This window comes from Wasmannia auropunctata, unplaced genomic scaffold (assembly GCF_000956235.1).
Source record: "Wasmannia auropunctata unplaced genomic scaffold, wasmannia.A_1.0 LD336039.1, whole genome shotgun sequence".
NCBI lineage: Eukaryota > Metazoa > Arthropoda > Insecta > Hymenoptera > Formicidae > Wasmannia > Wasmannia auropunctata.
In genome coordinates, this window is record NW_012026851.1 from 416,806 (window position 1) to 436,246 (window position 19,441).

Sequence of the window (19,441 nt, forward strand, 5' to 3'; positions counted from 1 at the left end):
ACGCGCGCGCGCGCGCGCACGCACACACACACACATACACACACACACACACACACATATAGACTGATTAATATTATTTTTATAAAATCAAATAATATAATTAACATATATATTTGTACAGTTAATGAATTTTGCAGAGGCTATAAAAAAAACTTGTATGTTTTAAAAGTCTATGTATTTACAATTTTGTACTTGTTAATTAATTATTATCTATATCTTTGTGATAATGCATCCATTGATAATTTAATAAATACATTTTCTAAATATCTGGTCCCTCACAAATTTTTTATCGAGTTCTAATTTATATCTTATTATTGGTATTGCTGCTTATCGATATTGGTTTTAATTAACGTCTGATCCAGACTCACGGCTTCTTTTTTAATCATATTAAGCAATAATTGGGAACTCTCTAGAATCTATAATAAGACAAATATAACACTTGAGAGCTGCACGAGATTAATATCCAGTTTAGAATAGGTTACTCAAAAATACAACGTTTACCTTCACATATGCAGCTTCGGTGTCGGCAATAGTTCTGTCGTATTCGTTTCTGACTGCGATCCTTTTTGCTAAGCTATCGTTCAATTGCGTAAGTTTACATGACATCTTCTCGATTTCGCGATGTAAGTTGTTCTTCTCTTCATCCTGAGATTCTATCTGAGCTTGGAGTTCCGATCGCCTTAGCTTCATCTCTTCTAAACCTGGAAAAACAATTTTTTTTCTGTACATGTACAACTCCAACGAGAGATCGATCCCGTCCAAATGATCGGTCCCGTTCCTGGATATATCAAGTTATGATATCGCAGAGTAAAGTAAACTCGAAATCTTCAGTGTGACGTTTGAATAATTTTTCTTTTTCGTGAGATGCCTTTAACGCCGCGTCAGGATTATATGTAACACAAGAGTACTCGCGTTATATACGTTTTTTGGATTTGTAAAATTAAAGCAATCAAAACTAATCAAACTTTTTTGTCCGTTCTATCATTTCACCTATCTTCACAAACTTATCAATAGTAGCCAAATAATAATTTTTAGGTTAAACGGGACGAATTACATTTGACGAGCTCCTGATTATACGTTTGCAGAGCGGCTCCGTGTTGCGACATCGTAAATCCTCCATTCACGGGAAACTTCATATAAGTGTATATCTAAATGCAGGCAGGAGATGACAGGCACGGCTATCGAGAGCGTACGTTGTTTACCAACAACGTGATGTCGGTCGTCGGAAACTCGGAACGCTCGCCGCACGGGCTTCGGTTTTGGCGCGCGTGGTTGCCCTCGTGCAACGCCTTGCGCATGCGTATTGCACGCGGCAGCTGCAAAAGTACGAAGCTCAACTTTTACTCTCGTCGTTATTTTCCCGCGTTACAATTTACGTATGATAATTCGGAAATTATACGAAATAGGATCTTGGAAAAGCAATAATTTTGTTTAAATTTAGATAAAGCAATCGTTCTGTAGCTACAACGGGATAAAATTAAATAACCGCGAGCTCTAAAATAGCGAAACGTGACAGAACAATCGAAATTTGGATTAATCGCAGCTTTGAGTTTTTGTGAATAATTGTGATATAAATGCGATTCACAGATCAGAGCAGAATTGATATGCCTGCTTTAAGTCATGAATTTATTTTGCGGATTCTTGATCTCTGAGATCAGACTCGCGGGTTAACTGGACTGCTTTCAAAACCAGTTTTCTTTTTCAGAGCTGGATTTTATATTGCATAACTGCGTCTGATCGTAAAACTACTTTCGGAGCCGCGGGAATGTGTATTCTTGTATCTGCAGTTATTATCTTGAGGGTTACCTCAAAATCTTTATCGAACTTCTTTTGCGAAACAAGAAAAAACTGTAAAAAATTAGTAACGTTAATGCGTGACAAGCAAACCGTGCGAAAACATTAATTCTATATCGTTGCCGCGTATTCTACATTTAATTAGCAATAGTTAGAATTGTACTGTATTTCAGATGTAAATATATATATTTTCGCAGAGAAAGCGCTACTTAATAAGAGTTCCATGATATATGTTTTTATTTTCATTTATAAAATTCCTTGGTCCATTTGTATAATCTATATTTTGCTTTTGTTTGTGCAGTGAACGCGCATTTCTGGAATCGCAGAGGATAAAAGTCAAATAGGCATCCCTTCGTAAGACGAACGACCTGATTTCACGTCATTTCGCGCAGAGGAGGGACACGTCGGATGGACGCGCAATCGCGGGCGGTAAGGACTATAGTTAACGCGCACACCTGAGCTCACCTTTTAAAGGCGTCAGACGGAAGCGTGTGGTGGAAAAGCGCACGCCACGATAAACGCGCCTTTCGCTCGCGGTCGCGAGACGCCCGTCGACATCGCTCGACCATTCCAGGGACTCCGGTCGCGAAGCGGGCGTCGGGCGAGAGAGGACAGGCGGCGAGAGCAGCGGGGCACGGCACGATCGCGTCTCGTGTCTCGTGTGTCTCGCGGATCCGCGCGAACGCCGTGTAGCCTGCACCTGCAGAATCGTCGCGTGTCGCGATCGCGAGTCGCCGCGAGTGCTCTTCGAGCGCGAGTGCAGGAACAACCGATCTCGAGGAGGAAGAGAGAAACACGGGATGCAGGACCGAAGACGGCTCGCGTGACCGAGCGATCGATATGTCGTGGCGATCCAGGCACGTCGCACGTTTGGCCAGCGCGTCACCACGAGGAGAGGAATCGCCCGCGGGTTGTAAGGAGGATTAGCACAGGGGAGCGTAATCTCCGCGAGCGGATGGCAAGGTACTGCACTAGCTCGCGATCAGTCTCCCTCCGCAATCCTTTCGAGGGCCCTTCGAATGGCCCTCCCAAACTATTTCGATCCGCAACCAAGACATCACAAGAGATTCGCACGCGCCGATCGACGCGAGCGCGTGTGTGCGTCCCTCGAGCGCAGTCCCTCATCGCGACGCTCTCGGTTCCGCGTCCTGCGTCACCTGCGTGGCGTGCTTCGTACCGACATCTCATTGACGTTTCTTTCTCTCGCTCTCTTTTCTTTGTTTTTCGGGGATTTATATCGTGGGAGGATAGTGCGCGGGCACACAGCACCAGGTCACATCGGATCTACGGCGCCTGCGCACGTCGCAGTCCGCCGCTTCGTCCTCTTGCGTGCACACGGGGTCCGTTTAAAAATCGCGATTAACGCGAGAAAAAACGTAAAGCAGGAGCTTAATAACCGGTTGACTGACGAGAGTGAACGTATTTTAGACGACGGATGGCATTAATCGCGTTGATCTCGTTCGAATCGTCGTATATTTGTTTTGTAGAAAGTAAATGAATTCCAAGCGAGCTCTTATAACGAATTCTCAGATGTTAATTGCTAGAAATCAATTTTATGAAGTTAGAGAAAAAAAGGAATCGAATTATTTAAATCCGCGACGCGGAAGTTGGGACGTTTATTTCCAGAGAAATGACAACTTCTCGTCTATCTATATATTTTAAATATTTATCTTTCACGTAACTAAAAATCACCTCGAAGTGCAGGTTTTGCAGGGAACGACGTAAAATCCGATTGAGTCGTTGCATCGCCTGTCGTGAAATGCTTTGCTTTTGAAGATGCAATCGTAGCATTCCGTTTGCAACAAAGATTAAAGAAATGTCACGACATACTGAACGTACATATAATATGCATATTTAATAAATAGAGATATAAATGACAGATATGATCATTCATTGTGAAATGATTAACGAGGTGTCGCTTTAAAAGAGTCGTGGGGGGAACGATCGGGGAGAGGCAAAGAGTACGCATTACTAATCGAAGATGTTGCACATGTCCTTGCCAAATGACATCATCGTATACTAAATAAGGATTCGCCCAATGCGATGAACGCGCCGTGGGCACTGCCTACGATCGCCAGACAATCCCGTAACGATGCACCGTTTTGCAATCGTTATGCGCAGGTAGCACTTAAAGGAACGCCACACCTTACGATAAATTTGCATTCAATCACGGAGGATTATCACGACTGAAAACGAATAGGATAGAATAGGATAGAATATGTCTCAAATTGGCTGCTGATAAATAAGATTGAAAACGAAAATACTTGAAAAAAAAAAAAAAAGATTTAAGAATGCAAATATCCGCGCACGGAGAGAATTTCCTTTTAAAATTGACCCTGAAAATTATGTTAATCGTGGGACAACATATTTCGACAAATTTTATTGTACACTACAATAAATTTGTTGTAATATATACTAAAAAATATAGTGAAAATCACATAAAATTTGTCGAAATACTATGTTGTCCTACGATTAACATGATTTTTATGGTAAATTTTAAAACAAAATTCTCTCCGTGCGCATTAATTCCCTTCAGCATTGTAAGCAAAGCAATCTTTGTTGCAGGTTGACGGCGTAAATGATGCGTGTGACGCACAGTTCTCTTTCAAAATATCCAATATATTTTATATAAATAGGAATGGAAACGGATACGCTTGTACATTGCGTCCGCGCAGTAAGTACAATCTCCTGCCTTTTATTCTACGACGAACCGTAACTTTTGAGAATTTGTCGATAAATTGATATTTATTTCTGTTATAGATGAGCTAAACGGACGTTATTATATAATTATAATTACTTGTCTTTGACATTTCTTGTGCGCGAGTCGACTGATCCAAAATGCATACTTCGAGATATGCCGGATATCATATTAACGGAAATCGTGATTACATTACGGATGGCGAAGAGAGCCACAGAGCTCCTTCGGATCGCACCGTGTCTGAGTATATCGTTGCTAACGAACGTACCACCATGGTAGTGTATTTTATACTCATGGAAAGAACATTCTTTTAGCTTAGAACGTATTCTATTCTATTATTATATTAGTGTTCGTCTTCTTTTTTATATTTAATCTTTTATTTATAAATGTTTTTCAGGTGAAACCTATAAGAAAGAACGGACACGCGGACAAGTATGACAGAGAAGAAGACAGAAGATCCAGAAGCGCACATAATACTCGCGACTCGGTACTGTCCGGATCTTCGAAGCATAGTTTGCATCCGCTTCGCAAAACTGCCTCGCACGGCAGTATTTGTGACAATGGTTCAGATATATATGTCACCAGTGCAGCATACAGAGCTACTTCCGATATAAGGTCGGTCAGATTTATATAAAACGTAGCATTCCCATAGTATCGTCCCGTAAATATACTTGCTTGTAGTATATAAAATGTATTTTTTGTCTTGTGTTACGAACAGTCGAGTCTCACGCCCTAGCCTCGCACCAAGCTCCAGATTGGACCACCACAGAGCGCCTAGTCATTACAGCTACGGTTCCGGCAGGTCAGGCACTTCGACAGTGAAAACTCGTACGTCACGGAAAGGCGGTATAATCGTGGAAACTATGTCAACGCCTAACCCATTCTGTCCAAACACTAAGGGAGTCTGTTGCCTCATGTTACTTCTCAATCTTGGCTTGATTCTAGTTACTCTAGGCTTCGTTATCGTCATACAATTTTTCCAGCCATTAGTTGTTTGGTAAGAATACCGTGTAATAAATTTTTACACCATTTTTAATCTATTAAAATAAATATAATTATTTCAAAATTCAATTATGTAGATTTTAAAGGACAAATTTATAATTGCAAAACGTACATGTATCGAGTTATATTTCTAATAATTATTAGCAATGGATTAGAAAGTAAAGGAATAGAAAGTGTGTAAATAATGTATAAATTATACATTTGGAAATGTGTCCTATAAAATTTAATGCATTTTTCTTTAGGATCTTGGGAATAGTGTTTCTTGTGTTTGGATTTTTAACACTGATCGGTAGTCTCGTGTATTGCGTACATGTGTTCAAAAATGCCAAACATCCGCACGATATCAATCCAGAAGATCTATACTGGACTCATTACTGGCAAGGTCGTGTTGGTTCTACAGCACCTGAAGTTTATTATAAAGCCGAAGACAAATACCAGGATGATGGTTACAGCGATCGATACAGCAAATATTCGGGAAAGTATTATGACAGACAACATCAGAGATATTGATTGGAATATGCAAAATGGTCTCGACCGTTAATTAAAGTACCAATCATTCTGCCAATTCTTACATAAGGGATTTAAAAATCAATGACGAAATAAAAAACTAATCTCAGTGCAATAAAACATAGTACTTATGTGTATTTGTGCATAAATATTGTACTAACAGTCTTTATCCTTTTCCAGAGAATATAAATTGTAAATGTACTTTTTTGGTAATACCAATATAAATAATTTGTAAAAAGGATAATCTCTTTTCTCCAGAAATAACATATAGAATTTTCAGCCGATTAATTCGCAATTTAATTTGTATCGATATATTAATAATACATTTTTAGTAATAGATAATTCTATGTATTTATATTTTATACATAAATATATGACGGTAATTACATTTTTTATAAACGATGTATTATATCAAGAGAACATATATAGTAATACTACTTATTCATAAAAATTAAATAATTATCCCATTGCATAATCAAAAAGTTTTGGGTTTACAAATGCACCTTTTCTATCAATCAAGTAGAAAAAAGATTTATTTTCTATTTTAATTGGTAGAACTGCTCCTACGTCCATCCTGTTTGCAGCGCATTTTGCCTTAAAAAGAATATCTCAAATGAGGAACATTTCAAATGTTTAAAAAATATTTTGAGTTTTATATTTATTTTCATGCTCTAAAAGCATTATATATTATTAATACTATATATCAAATATTAATTAACTTTATCTTTATAGTTATCATGTATAAGTGGTTCTTACCATTCCTAGTGGTACATTTATGTTGGATTTCTTCTTTAGTATGTGATAAGTAGTAATTGAAAGTGTTTTACCGCCTTTATTTAAAATAATATATTTGATGCTACGAGCACATGTAGCATAAATGAAAAGAAACATGAAAGGTCCTACAATAGAATTAAAATAAATACATCAATTTCGTAAAAAAATAAAATAAAATTGCTGCATTTTTATAAAGAATTATTTAGCAAATAAAATGAACATATGAACATCTACATTCATATAAAATTAATCACATTAATTAATAAAAAGAAGGCTACAGGAGTTAGGTATGGTAAGAAATTATTTTATTTACACATTATCACATATGATATTACAATATTATTAATTTGCGCACTTCTTACCGCGCCTAACTCCCATGACCTTCTTTTTATTAATTAATGTAATTTTAATCGTTGGTAGTTCCAATAATCTTGTATATTTATTTTATAAAATATTAAATTTTATTACGTATGACTATAAAAGATGAGTTCTTACCTACAATAAGTGAGAAAAGACAAGTGCTAAGCCAAATCGCATCTCTCCACAAATAGTCTTTAAACTTTATGTCAGTATAAAATATGTCCCAAAACGATGGTTTATAAGTATAATAAGCTAATAAAAACCAACCAAATAATTGTGCAACTGCAAAAATTTGTACATTTCGAAAATATGCATTTCTTTCAAATTTATATAAAATTACGTTGTTCTGTACATTCGTGTTTACATCCAATTGTGACATTTGCCGTTTAACTAATATATTTTTTAGCAATCCGTTAGATTTAAGAAAACTTGTTGGTCGTGTTGCTCCATCAGATAGCCTGCATTTTTATTTTTATTTTTATTTTATATATATATATATATATATATATATATATATAACTGTAAAATATACAGGATATCTTAGAATTGTCGCTTCTGGAATTCATGATTTCAATTTGGAGTTAATAATTTTTTATTAATAGAATAATTAAATATCAAATGATGGTCAAAACAATATTGACATTGTGACAACAATTTATTCTACTTTTTTAAATTTAATTTCTTTCACCTGTAATTAAAAGAAGTAACAATATAGGTCGAGAATATCCTGTATATATTTACACAAATATTCATTTTTCTAATAAAAAAATCAATGATTAATATATATATATATTCAGATATATTATTTTTAAAAGATATACTTTATATCAAAAGTACTATTATATAGTTATATTTTTTACCTTGTGCATCTCGTTAGAAACATTCTAATAGCCACTGCTGTTGAAAATGTTCTCTTGTCACATATAAAATATTTTTGCATTATCCCTTGGACAGATCGTATTTGAGCTAATAGAGTTTTAGAAGTAATAGGATGCTTCAAAATTGAACTCAACATTTTGAAATGTTTTTCGTCCTGTGTTGTCACAACTTTAGAAATTTTCTAGTAACTAAATGTTAACATGCTTTTAACATCATTTCCTATAGGTAAAAGTTTGTTTTTATTTACAAATATTTACGATAATATAATTTTCTTTTTCTTTTTTATTAAATTTATACATTACCTAACTAAGCTAAGAAAGACACATGTTTTGTAATGATTTTATATGAAAAGTTGTGCACTTTACACTATGTTCTTACAAATTTTTTTCTGCAAATACTGTAATATATACAACTATGAATTTTAATTATAAATATTCATTTTAGATAAAAATATAAATCTTTCAGAGTCTAGGTTATGAAACTCACAAGATAAACACGAGGTCTGATGTCTGCACTCTGCAGCTGTAGCAGTTGCACTATGTCGTCCTTTCTACACTTAGAAATAAGATAAATATATATGTTGAAGGTAAAAAGAAAAAAGACGAAAAAGTGCAGAGTTTATCAGGAAGAGTGACAAACAGCAGACCGAACAGGCCCAATTGTTTGTTTACTTGTGTTCCTTGTCATTATTGCACTTGAAAAGAGATGCTATATGTATTCGGGCATTAGAGAAAGAGAAAGTTCAAATGTGTAAAATGTGAGTAGAATAGAATAAACAAAATCTACTAGGTTTATTCGTTTAAAATAAATCTCGTGTAGATCCGCTTGCTCTACTTTCATTTTTTGTGTTTAGCTATTTAGCTCGCTTCGGCTCGCTTTTTTTTTCTTCAAGGACTATAGTCATTTAGAGAGTGTAAGTAAAAGCAAAAAATAAAAACAATCTAACGACTCCGTAGTGTCTAGTGCGTCATGTCGTGACAGGAAGCGGTGAACATTCTCTTTACAATTATAATATCGGGGCGTTCCGAAATTGATCGGAAAAGAGCGTGTAAACCTCTCCGTCCAAGAACATACGTCGGGTACGAATTGGCACGGATGCATGCCGCTTCATTCCGCGATGCAACAGCTCGTATCGTATTTTTACCGTGCGTGGTGTTGCGCGACGCGATGCACTCGATCGTGAACGGCCGCGTTGAGTCGGTGAGCGACGCGCGACCGCGGGCTACGTGAGTCTAACCTCGGGCAGAGCTCGCGTATATCCTTGGCGTGACGACAGCGCGACGACAGCGTAGTAGACTGACAGATATCAGCTGTTCCAGTAAATAAACCGCCGCGCGTCGACGATGGACGACGTCGAGGGGCTCGAGGGTACCGCGCGATCCGACGACCGAACGTCGTCCGACGAGGACGTTAGCGAGTCGGACGATGGTGGTAGCGAGTATTCGTCACGTAGCGAAGGTGAATTGAGCTGGTACGTAATGTCGGACTCGATTCTCCTGAGCATCTTCCAGTACCTGACGCCGAAGGAGCTGACGACCGCGGGCGAGGTGTGCCGATCGTGGTACAGAGTATCGCGTGACGAATTCCTCTGGAAATATTTATTTTATCGGACGTACAAGATAGATCCGGACGTCGGCATCGTGCCAGGTATGTCTTCGCCACGAGAGTGTAGTTCGCACTTTGACGCAATCGAAAATAACATCTGCCGGATATTGCATAGAGAAAATATAAATTTGTACCGCCCACTTTTCGAGAAGATCGATTCAATTCTGGAGCAAGGCTGCTATAGATTCAACTGAATCAAAAAATTATTTTACATATGGCACTTGTGAAAACAATAAATGAGAAATCAATAATACAAGATAATAACAAAGTAATTTGTAAAGAGAAAGAGAGCTATCTATGTATTAAATAAATTTGAGAATATTGTAAATTTCTAATTATTGAGATTAGAATAGCAAAATTCATTGTTTTTTTATAATGCTACTTTTATAATGTTATTGTCATATGTTCTCGTAAGACAATTTTATTAAAATAGTGCACATATATAATTTAATTATAATTCTGATTTTATATCTTTTAAGAAATGATATTCTAGAAAAATTTTATGTACACAGAAAAATCATTTTACATTAATTTTTTATTAAATTGTATGCTAACATATATTTATATATATATATATATATATATATTTTAGCCATGTTTTATATTTATTATTCTTTCGTAGGAAAAACCTCCTGGCTGGGAGAATTCAAACGTTTGGCATATCACACCCCATTGATAGAAACTGAAATTCTTAAAGAACATTCACATCAGGTCTTACACGTGAGCTTTTCCCACAATGGCAAAATGTTTGCAACCTGTTCAAAAGATGGATATATTCTTGTAAGCTCTTCTCTCAATTTCACAGTTATTACTTTCTCTTGTGTAAACTTACATTTATTACTCAAATATTTTTATTTTAGGTATGGCAAAGTCAGTATCCTGTTACCATAAAATATTTGCATGATATGAAGACATTTAGTTGGAAGTACACACAATTTTCCCAGTTTAATTGTACAGATACGTTGCTTCTTGTGTCTGGTGTTCATTTTGGTACACCCCATAGTACTTCGGGAGAAATAGCAGTATTCAGAGTAGCACGTAAGTGTCAACAAAAGGCCTTGTATCAATAAGATAAAGATTATACTTTGCAAATTGATAAATCTTAAGTCAGAGAATCAGAGAGAGACAATAAGATTATCTAATAGATTTTGATAAAAAAAAATTATCTCGATCAAATAAATGCTTCCATGTATTTTTTATCTATTTGCAGCTGGCTTTGATCTTCAGTGTAGAGTAGTGAATAAGCCGTATGACATATTTGGTACATGGTACAGTGAACGTTACCTTTTAAGTGGAAATCTACATTGGTTGGCGCATTTGGTCAGTACTAGCGTAGTTTGGCTCAATAAGGCAAACCAGGAATCAGCTAGCGAACATGTGCCCATTATGACGCAACTCTTTAGGTAAATCTTTTTATCGCTCTTTTTAATCGCTCCTTAATTAATTCAATTTAATTTCTTGTAGAAACGTAAGCAAACCTTCGTAAATGAATTATATTTTTTTTTCATATGCTTGTAATGATTTTCAGGTTCTACAATGGAAATGCTTCCTCGATTAGGGCAATTATGGTTGCAAATTGTTTAGCACCTGCACCAGTTGAATCCACCGAACAACAAAGCCAACCGTCTTCCTCGAATACAAAGGAAGAGAAAGGAAATCCACCGAGTCACAAGGATTTGTTGTCACCTTCGGACGAATCTAATAGCTCGCAAAATCAAGAAGAACCAATATACTACATTACATCATCACGAATACAGTATGAATTTCTTTTTTTATACATATAACTTCCACGTACATTTTTTTATTATTAATTAATATTACGTAATATACATAATAGATATAGTAAATTGGAAGGTGCATTTTCAAATTGGAGAAAACTCGGTGATGGTTTTGAATATGCTAGTCCTATACAGTACAATCAGGAATATAGGCAGGTTGAAATGCAGAAGAAGGCGCACGAAAGCGATAGCGAAAGTGAGAATCCGCAATGGGAGGAGGAGAGTGAGTCTGGAGGTAGGAAAATTACACGTGTAATACACGGCAATAGGAAATAACTATGGCTGGCCATTCTAATCACTATGTAGCATGTATAATGACAAAAAATGAGTTTACAGAATCTTCAATAACCGAAGAATGTGATACAGACGAGTTAGCCAATAATCCCGAAAAACTTCTTATTTTCACAACTGGCTCAAAAACATATACTCCGCATAAAGTTGGCTTTAAGAGGATCAAATTAGTCACTTTCCCACGAAGATTGGACCCAGGGCCGTCACTGCGCGAGAGAATAGCGCAACAAAAGAGGGAACGAGAGAGACAGAATACTCCATCGGTGGAAGATTGGCTAAATTATGAATCTGTGGCGGACAAATTCGATAAGATAGATCATCTAATTGATCTTCACGGCCACATTATTGGAATGGGACTTTCTCCCGATCATAGGTCAGTTAGTCGTCATGTAGAATAAATGTACTTGAGATGTATATACAGCTAATTAATTATGCATGAATTATGTCTCCAGATATCTTTATGTAAATACAAGGCCGTGGCCGAAGGGTTACGTTATTACCAACCCTTTACAACCACCACCAATAGCTCAAGAAATTGATATCCATGTAATTGACTTGGTAACACTAAAGCAAGTTGGCACAATGTTAAGAGCACACAAAGCATATACGCCTAATAACGAATGTTTCTTTATATTCCTGGATGTATGTAACGAATACGTAGCAAGGTAATTAATACGCTTGTATTTTATTTATTATTTAAATAAGATTTGTTTTCAAAATATAAAATATCTTTGTTTGCAGCGGTGCGGAAGATAAACATGGTTACTTATGGGATAGACATTACGGAATCTGCTTAGCAAAATTTCCTCATAGTGATGTAGTCAATTCAGTAGCTTTTAATCCACGCGATCCTGAGATGTTAGTTACAACCAGTGACGACTATACAGTGAAAATATGGCGGAGTCGGGCTATGGTAAAGGCTTTAGGCTTAGACGAAAAGTCCTATCGTAGAGGAATGGAAGTACGAAAGAGACACAAGTATCAGAAAAGTGGCACTAATATTGACTGATTAAAAACTATTAAATTTCCGATTTAAACATTTATTTTTACAAGATCTTAGAGATATATTTTGCACTTAAGTTATACTATACAAAATCGTCCAGAATACTATTATTGCGTAAAAGCACAAATATGATGAGAATATATTTTCTAATTATCTGGGATTATGCAAATGCATATGCAGACTTTCATTTTTTGGTAATATAATATAGAATCTCATTAGAATACTTCTATTTTGAACAAAAAAATTACTAAGAATGTTGTTAAAAGAATGAATATCATAAGAATATATTGTTGACATGTCTGTTATAATGCAAAATTAAAAAAATATCTAATATTTTAAAATTACATCATCCACTAAAAAAAAATCATTATCGAACTATTTTTAAATTTTTAAAACTCAACACAAATTAATATTAGATCAGTAATCTGCCTAACAATCAAAAATTTTCCTATTTATTCCCATTGTATCTACATTCGTATTGTATATACATTGATAATTTCTCAAGATATTTTTGAATCATCAGCTTAAAATTTATCCATACAGCCTATGTGTATGAAACTAATTTTAATATTTATCTTTCAATGAAATTTAAAAACTTGAAACTTTCAATGAAAGTGTGCAATGAATATTAAGTTTTTTTTCTGATTATTATTCTTTTCATGAATATGAATCTATCGGATTCTTTTATTTATTTTGTTCTATTTTTATATATATTTGAAATATTTACAAATTTCATCTATCTACGCTTATATTAGATACAGAAAACAAGGAATAAACGTAAATGTGCACTATTTTGTATTTTTTTTGTCATATGTAACGCGACATAACTAATTATAATTATGATGTATGACAATACATGGCGTTAATTTGTAATACATTATTTCATTTTTTGAGCTTATATTATAGAGCAATTGCATTATAAAATTATAAATAAATGTAATAAATCTCTCAAACAAAATTTGGCATATTTCTAATCTTTCTTTGTATAAGAACATGATTCCAAATTCTGTTTCATAATAATGAAATATATAAACCAATAGCAATCATAATTAAATTGTTAATACGAGTCACAAAATAACAAGTATTTTCTTAGCGCATAAAATCTAGATTTGTCTACTATTAAGTAAATAGTAAGTAACAAATAGTACATATAAAGAAAATAATATTAATTTGGAGATAAACACATAAGGAATGATGAAGTTACTTTTCAAAGAATGTTGAATAATTTACTATTCGCACATCATGGTCTGTATAAGAATTAACGAGTTGAACAACATTTTTATAATCTGCGCGATACTGTGTTAAAGCACTGTAATATAAGTACATATACTAGTGCAAAATCATACTTAAAGTTTGTACCTAAAATGAACAATGCAACATGATTTCATCTGTTATGTAATATTTTGATACATTTTGTTAGTTATTGTTTATTAGGTATATTACTTACCTACAATCCATCATCTCTTTCTGTATGACACACTGACTCAAGAAATAGCATAAAGGAATTTATTTCTCACATTAATGGAAAAGATGTCATTAAGCATAAAACACTTATGTTGAACCTGTTGCAATTGGTTCTGTAAGAAAAACAAAATGAAATAAGGATAGCAAGTACAAATATATAGCAGGTACAAATGTATACTTGATTTGACTATGAAAAGTTTACCAGGATGTGATGACATTCCTTCTCGCGCAGGATCACCAGGTTTAGGTAAGACTTTTTTATGAGCATCCTTATGTCCATGACAATGTTCACATTCATCGTCGCTATCTTCAGAACTACTTTCGCCAAAAGTTTTTGATTTTTCATAAATACAACAACCTATAAATAAAAGAATATGTAATTAATTCCTTCTGTCAAATAAGCCCAAAAGATTGTATGGAAATAATAAATACTTACATTTTGATTTCTTTTTATTTAAATTTTCATTGTCTACGGTCCCCTGAGTCCATTGAACTTTTTTATTCGATTTCGGCTTCCGTAAACGTAATCGTACAGTAGGTACATCCTGTAAAAAAAAAAAAAGAAAATTTCAATAATATAAAGAAAATTTCAATAATATAAGAAAGTTCAAAATTTTTAAATTTATAAGTAGTGATTATAAAAAAAGATTTGTTTATAATGAATATAATAAAAAATTGTATTATATTAAAAACAAAAAATTACAATCAAAATTATCAAATTTTTATTGATTACAATTTATTTTACAAAGTAATATATCTTTAAGTCTTAAAATATGTGTTCAAAATATAATAAAATACAAATCTTAAAATATCTATAATATACACATAAGATATGATAAAATGTTGGTACAATAATGTTTATATATATGCACTCGTTATTACTATCAAACTGCTTTCTAAAAATTTTATTTTATAAAATTGAGATTTGTTATTCCCACTACTGTATAAGAACATACAGATAAAAAGAGACTCATGCTTATTTATTATCGCACGATTTTTTGTTTTATTAAATTTTCTATTTTATTATCAGAATAATTTAATATATTTCTTAAAACTTCAGATGTATGCTGTCCCAATGTTGGTGGTGGTGATCGCACTATATTGGTAGCGTAGCTATATGTCACAGGTGGTCCAACAAGTTTCATTTTACCTGCAACATGATCTACTTCTTGAACCAATTTTATGTTCTTCACATGAGGGTCATCAAATACCTGGAAATTGCAGTTTAAGAAGGTGAAATTTATTACGTTGTAAATAATGCATTGAGATCAGTTTAGATTGATAAATTTACCTCTCTTATAGTATTTACTGCTCCATAAGGAAACGAAGCCCCATCAAATATTGCAGACCATTCCTGATTTGTTTTCTTTTTAAGTGCATCTCTGAGAATTCGAAGTAGCTCCGTTCTGTTTTTAACTCTATCTATATTTTTCTTGAACTTGTCCGTAGCGAGTAATTCTGACATTTGTAATCTTTTGACCAATTCCAGAAATTGCGCATCGCTTCCTACCCCGACCGTCATGTATCCATCTTTCGTGGAAAAAGCCTCGTAAGGAACTATGCTCTCGTGTTCGGATCCCCATCTTGTCGCCTCCCTATTTCCGTTTAAGTAATTTGAAGCAATGTTTATCAGGCTTGCGATTTGAGTGGACAAGAGATTACATTGTATCCATTGGCCTCTGTTGGTCTTCGATCTTTGTAGTAAAGCTGCCATAATTGCTCCATGAGCGTACAGACCTGTTGCCAGATCAGTCATCGCCACGCCGGCCTTGCACGGTGATCCATCCTTGGGTCCGGTAATATGCAAAAGACCGCCTAAGGAAGCGGCGATGACATCGTAACCAGGTCTATTCGCGTACGGGCCATGGGATCCGTAGCCGGTCAGTGAGCAATATATCAGACGCGGCGCTATCTCGGCCACATCTTCGTATCCTAAGCCCATGCTGCTCAGCTTTCCCGGCACGTAATTTTCCACCAGGACGTCGCACGTCCGCGCCAGCTCGTAAATGATCTCTTTACCCTTCTTCAAATCGATGCAGACGCTCTTCTTGTTCCTGTTCACGCTCATAAAGTAAGTCGAATCCTGCGTTTCCTGGAAGAACGGCGGGCCCCATTTGCGCGCCTCGTCCCCGCCTTCGGGTCGCTCGATCTTCAAGATCTCCGCGCCGAGATCGCCCAGGATCATTGTGCAGTAGGGACCGGCCACGATCCGCGTTAGATCCAGCACTCGTACTCCGTTCAACGGCGAACGGTTGTTCTCGACCGCCGTGCAGAATTCACGTCCGCAACGTCTCGGTTTGCGTCCACCTGCGAGAAACCTCTCTCCCGCCACGCGATTTCTCGCGCAAATTCTCACGAACATTCCACGCATCATATCGAAATTCTTAATAAAAACGAGGTTCAAAACTATTACGTGCCGAAATATGCAATGTAATATTTTAAAATGTAAATACTAAATAGAAACTGTTCTCTTAATTAAATTTCATTCGGAGGACGATACACTTGGAAAAACAATAGCGTACTGAGTTGATGTTTGTTTGCAAGTTACAGCTGATGAAAAAGAACTTAAATTCAAAATGGATTTTTACTTATTGAGAAAGAACTTTGTTGAATAATGGGTAGGATTGCGACGTACTAATACTAAAAGTAATTAGTAAAGTATAGAAACCTAGAAAAAATAAAAACTAGGTACCTGATAAAAATAAGGACACAACTTAATTAAACGTACCCAGTAATTACGTCTGCAATACTGACATAAACATCTACATTTTTCTTTTCAAAACATAAAAGATTGCAGCATAGAGATTGCAAAATGAAGGCTTATCAGAATATTATATTAGATATTGTTTGTTAGAAAAACTATTTGACAGAATGAAAAAGATTTTTAAAAGGCTTCAAGAAAATTAAGTTTTTAAAATCCTGAGATAACACAATTGCGCGACACGTAACAGAACGCGTAACCTCGTTGTGACTACGATATATGACGCCGTGAAGTTCTGCGAACCAAAAAAGACTCCGACGTCGCGAGTCAGGCATCGGGCTGTCAAATTATGATGACTGATAAGAGTGATAATGCGTGTGCACGATATTGCTTTGAGCCCCTGATAAACTCACGTATCACGTCGAGGCCAAAAACACTTCGTGACATCTCGTGACGTCTCGGGGCCCCACGACGAATATGCGTACCTGCGATCCGGAATCGGTGACGTCCGCCTCGGAGATTGTTTCCGTTTGCGTCTGTAAAGCCGCCTGCTCCGACATCGTTCTCTCCATGTGTCGCGATTGACGCGCGATACCCTCGAGCGCGAAGGACACGCACGATATCGCCGCATCAAATGTAACCTACACGAATCCTCCCCGTTGCCGCAGTGCTGCCAAATTGGCAGTACCAATATTTTTTTTCCCTTTTTTTACGACTGTCACGAATGTGAATGTGATACGAATAGACGCGAGATTGCGAATCTTTTCTCGTACTTTTTTCTCGCTGCTCGTTTTTAGCAAAATCTCGACTTTTTGTCAATTTTTTATTTAAAGCCCTTTAAATAGGAACCTTTAAAAATGCTTCTCGAAATATCTATAGGAAATGTGTATGCGCTCCCATATATGTATCTTTTCTCTTCAATATCTATTATCTGTATATATCTATCCCATTTTAAGTGTAGAAAACACAAAGAGTGCAGCTACAAAGAGTGGACTTGATATTTGTAATTTTATACGCTATTTTCATATATATTTTGATTTTCTAATTCTCTTAATTTTATTGTGTGGGAAATAAATACTGAATCCATACTGAATAAATATTAAACTCGAATTACCTTTAGATAGATAGATAATTACACAAAATTCAGAAAATGTTAGAAATTTCGAATAAAATAATTTTGTTAAAAATGTTAAATAAATCGTATTGTTTACTACAGCAAATATAATAAACTCTTAAATAGATATCTTATGCTTAATATCGTAACAATGTCTTACATCTTTTGATTTTGAATATACATTGTTTCTTAAAAAAATTAATTAATCGTTTTAGTCACACTTTTACGTTGCTCCAGGAAAATTAGAAAAAGCTATTTACATTTGTTGGAGGATGTAAAAAGAATATATACCAAATAAGTATTGGATTATACAGATATAAATATATTCATTTCAAGAATGTCGAGTGCCAGATGTTACAATCTCCATTTTTCATGTCAATTTAAGGATGTTGCGATCGAAATCATAGTGATTTGTCGATGAATTGCTTGAATTATTCCTACGTTACATTTAATCCAGCTGTAAAACAAAGAAGACATATTTAGCTGTAAGAAAAACACTCTCGCATTTGCTTTGTAACATCAAAAATATAGACAAATACTTGCCTTCTTGAAACCAATATCTGCTGCATATTCTCTGAAGCACTGTCGGCAGATGTTCAGACCGTATTTGCGAATAAGCCCGTGTCTGTTTGCACAAGCGCGGCTGCAACGAAATCGATTTCATTCAGATTGGCACAATTAATACATTGCATCTTACATGCATAATAAACATATATAATAAATTTGATTCGAGACTAATAGACCCATTCGTTATTCTTATCCACGTTTATTTTAGTGTTTGCATTTAAAACATCTTAAACAGAAGAAGAGAAAAAGGACAATTGTTAGTTTATGTTTAGCAAAACACAGCCAGAATGGCCCGTTCACTCAACAACGTGCGTTTTTGAGGTTAGATTGCATGTTTAGATGCATGCTGCATCTAAACGATAGCGATATACATATATATACTACAATTATGTCAAAATTCAACTATTTCAACAAATTTTCCGCTTTAAAATAAATTTTTGTGACAAAATACAGGTACTACGCGGCGATGTTCGTGATGACGCCACGCGATTGCCTCGTGGAATCGATTGCTCTATTCTGTGTGTCGAATAGAAATAATCGCCACATAAAAATTAGCGAGAACAAAAAGAGCGTTACACTAACCAGGATCTAGATCCTTGACCGTATTTTCGTGGATGTGAATACCAAATATTTTGGAAACCCATATTCGTGCGCTGTCGTTACGTCTCTTTTGCGACAAGTCCACGGACGTGAAAGACAGGAAGTGAACGAGAAATGGAACTAAAGGAAAATGGAAGAATGACGAACTAACCTTGCCCTACGACGCTTGCGCGTTCGATCACGTGATCCATTCGTAGCAGGATAAAGAGCGCTTATTTGAAACACATGCAAATTTTCTACATTTTCTTTTATTTATACTAATGATACACGAAATATATTATAAATTCCAAATAACTGTTCAAAT

General features: G+C 35.3%; 7 protein-coding genes across 13 annotated transcripts in view; 2 read left to right on the forward strand and 5 right to left on the reverse strand.

The window, feature by feature from the left end:
- The window catches only part of LOC105451971, a 17,142-nt gene extending 10,659 nt beyond the window's left edge, over positions 1–6,483 (forward strand). The window contains exons 2-7 of one of the 3 annotated variants that reach the window (XM_011692720.1): positions 2,096–2,223; positions 4,360–4,468; positions 4,555–4,767; positions 4,890–5,107; positions 5,211–5,489; positions 5,737–6,483. In XM_011692720.1, coding sequence (XP_011691022.1) covers positions 4,633–4,767; positions 4,890–5,107; positions 5,211–5,489; positions 5,737–6,004 — 900 coding nt within the window. In that variant the 5' untranslated portion in view covers positions 2,096–2,223; positions 4,360–4,468; positions 4,555–4,632 and the 3' untranslated portion in view covers positions 6,005–6,483. Of the gene's footprint in view, positions 1–2,095; positions 2,224–2,261; positions 2,758–3,112; positions 3,916–4,359; positions 4,469–4,554; positions 4,768–4,889; positions 5,108–5,210; positions 5,490–5,736 lie in introns of those variants that run through there. The other 2 variants (XM_011692719.1, XM_011692722.1) reach the window with 2 other exon arrangements.
- On the reverse strand, positions 240–1,293 carry LOC105451972 (Sjoegren syndrome nuclear autoantigen 1 homolog). Of its 2 annotated transcripts, none has more exons than XM_011692724.1 (3): positions 1,078–1,293; positions 502–701; positions 240–416 (listed from the first exon to the last, which is right to left on the reverse strand). In XM_011692724.1, exons 1-3 carry the CDS (start codon positions 1,118–1,120, stop codon positions 312–314), a joined length of 348 nt encoding a protein of 115 aa, XP_011691026.1. In that variant the 5' UTR covers positions 1,121–1,293; the 3' UTR covers positions 240–311. The 2 variants fall into 2 exon arrangements, with proteins under 2 accessions (XP_011691026.1, XP_011691025.1); XM_011692723.1 differs by having other exon boundaries at positions 1,055–1,288.
- LOC105451969 (transmembrane protein 223) lies at positions 6,112–8,589 on the reverse strand. 3 transcript variants are annotated; one of them, XM_011692717.1, is made up of 6 exons: positions 8,501–8,589; positions 8,317–8,426; positions 7,996–8,233; positions 7,271–7,593; positions 6,758–6,900; positions 6,112–6,595 (listed from the first exon to the last, which is right to left on the reverse strand). In XM_011692717.1, exons 3-6 carry the CDS (start codon positions 8,148–8,150, stop codon positions 6,461–6,463), a joined length of 756 nt encoding a protein of 251 aa, XP_011691019.1. In that variant the 5' UTR covers positions 8,151–8,233; positions 8,317–8,426; positions 8,501–8,589; the 3' UTR covers positions 6,112–6,460. The 3 variants fall into 3 exon arrangements, with proteins under 3 accessions (XP_011691019.1, XP_011691020.1, XP_011691018.1); XM_011692718.1 differs by having other exon boundaries at positions 8,317–8,411; positions 8,501–8,552; XM_011692716.1 differs by having other exon boundaries at positions 8,317–8,531.
- A 558-nt stretch (positions 8,590–9,147) lies between these two features.
- LOC105451968 (F-box/WD repeat-containing protein 5) lies at positions 9,148–13,649 on the forward strand. Its single transcript, XM_011692715.1, has 9 exons — positions 9,148–9,661; positions 10,242–10,399; positions 10,480–10,657; positions 10,830–11,022; positions 11,148–11,375; positions 11,457–11,632; positions 11,734–12,061; positions 12,141–12,353; positions 12,430–13,649. Exons 1-9 carry the CDS (start codon positions 9,358–9,360, stop codon positions 12,695–12,697), a joined length of 2,046 nt encoding a protein of 681 aa, XP_011691017.1. The 5' UTR covers positions 9,148–9,357; the 3' UTR covers positions 12,698–13,649.
- Positions 12,713–17,543, reverse strand: LOC105451967 (protein phosphatase 1 regulatory subunit 11). The gene is made up of 5 exons (XM_011692714.1): positions 17,342–17,543; positions 14,592–14,700; positions 14,358–14,513; positions 14,139–14,268; positions 12,713–14,050 (listed from the first exon to the last, which is right to left on the reverse strand). The coding sequence occupies exons 1-4, from the start codon at positions 17,426–17,428 to the stop codon at positions 14,243–14,245; spliced, it is 378 nt and encodes a 125-aa protein (XP_011691016.1). The 5' UTR covers positions 17,429–17,543; the 3' UTR covers positions 12,713–14,050; positions 14,139–14,242.
- Positions 14,957–17,257, reverse strand: LOC105451966 (succinate--hydroxymethylglutarate CoA-transferase). Of its 2 annotated transcripts, XM_011692713.1 has the most exons (3): positions 16,848–17,257; positions 15,447–16,538; positions 14,957–15,366 (listed from the first exon to the last, which is right to left on the reverse strand). In XM_011692713.1, the coding sequence occupies exons 2-3, from the start codon at positions 16,527–16,529 to the stop codon at positions 15,139–15,141; spliced, it is 1,311 nt and encodes a 436-aa protein (XP_011691015.1). In that variant the 5' UTR covers positions 16,530–16,538; positions 16,848–17,257; the 3' UTR covers positions 14,957–15,138. The 2 variants fall into 2 exon arrangements, with proteins under 2 accessions (XP_011691015.1, XP_011691014.1); XM_011692712.1 differs by having other exon boundaries at positions 15,447–17,257.
- A 726-nt stretch (positions 17,544–18,269) lies between the features above and the next one.
- On the reverse strand, positions 18,270–19,266 carry LOC105451975 (40S ribosomal protein S29). The gene is made up of 3 exons (XM_011692727.1): positions 19,120–19,266; positions 18,514–18,613; positions 18,270–18,427 (listed from the first exon to the last, which is right to left on the reverse strand). The coding sequence occupies exons 1-3, from the start codon at positions 19,179–19,181 to the stop codon at positions 18,419–18,421; spliced, it is 171 nt and encodes a 56-aa protein (XP_011691029.1). The 5' UTR covers positions 19,182–19,266; the 3' UTR covers positions 18,270–18,418.
- Between the last annotated feature and the right edge of the window lie 175 nt (positions 19,267–19,441).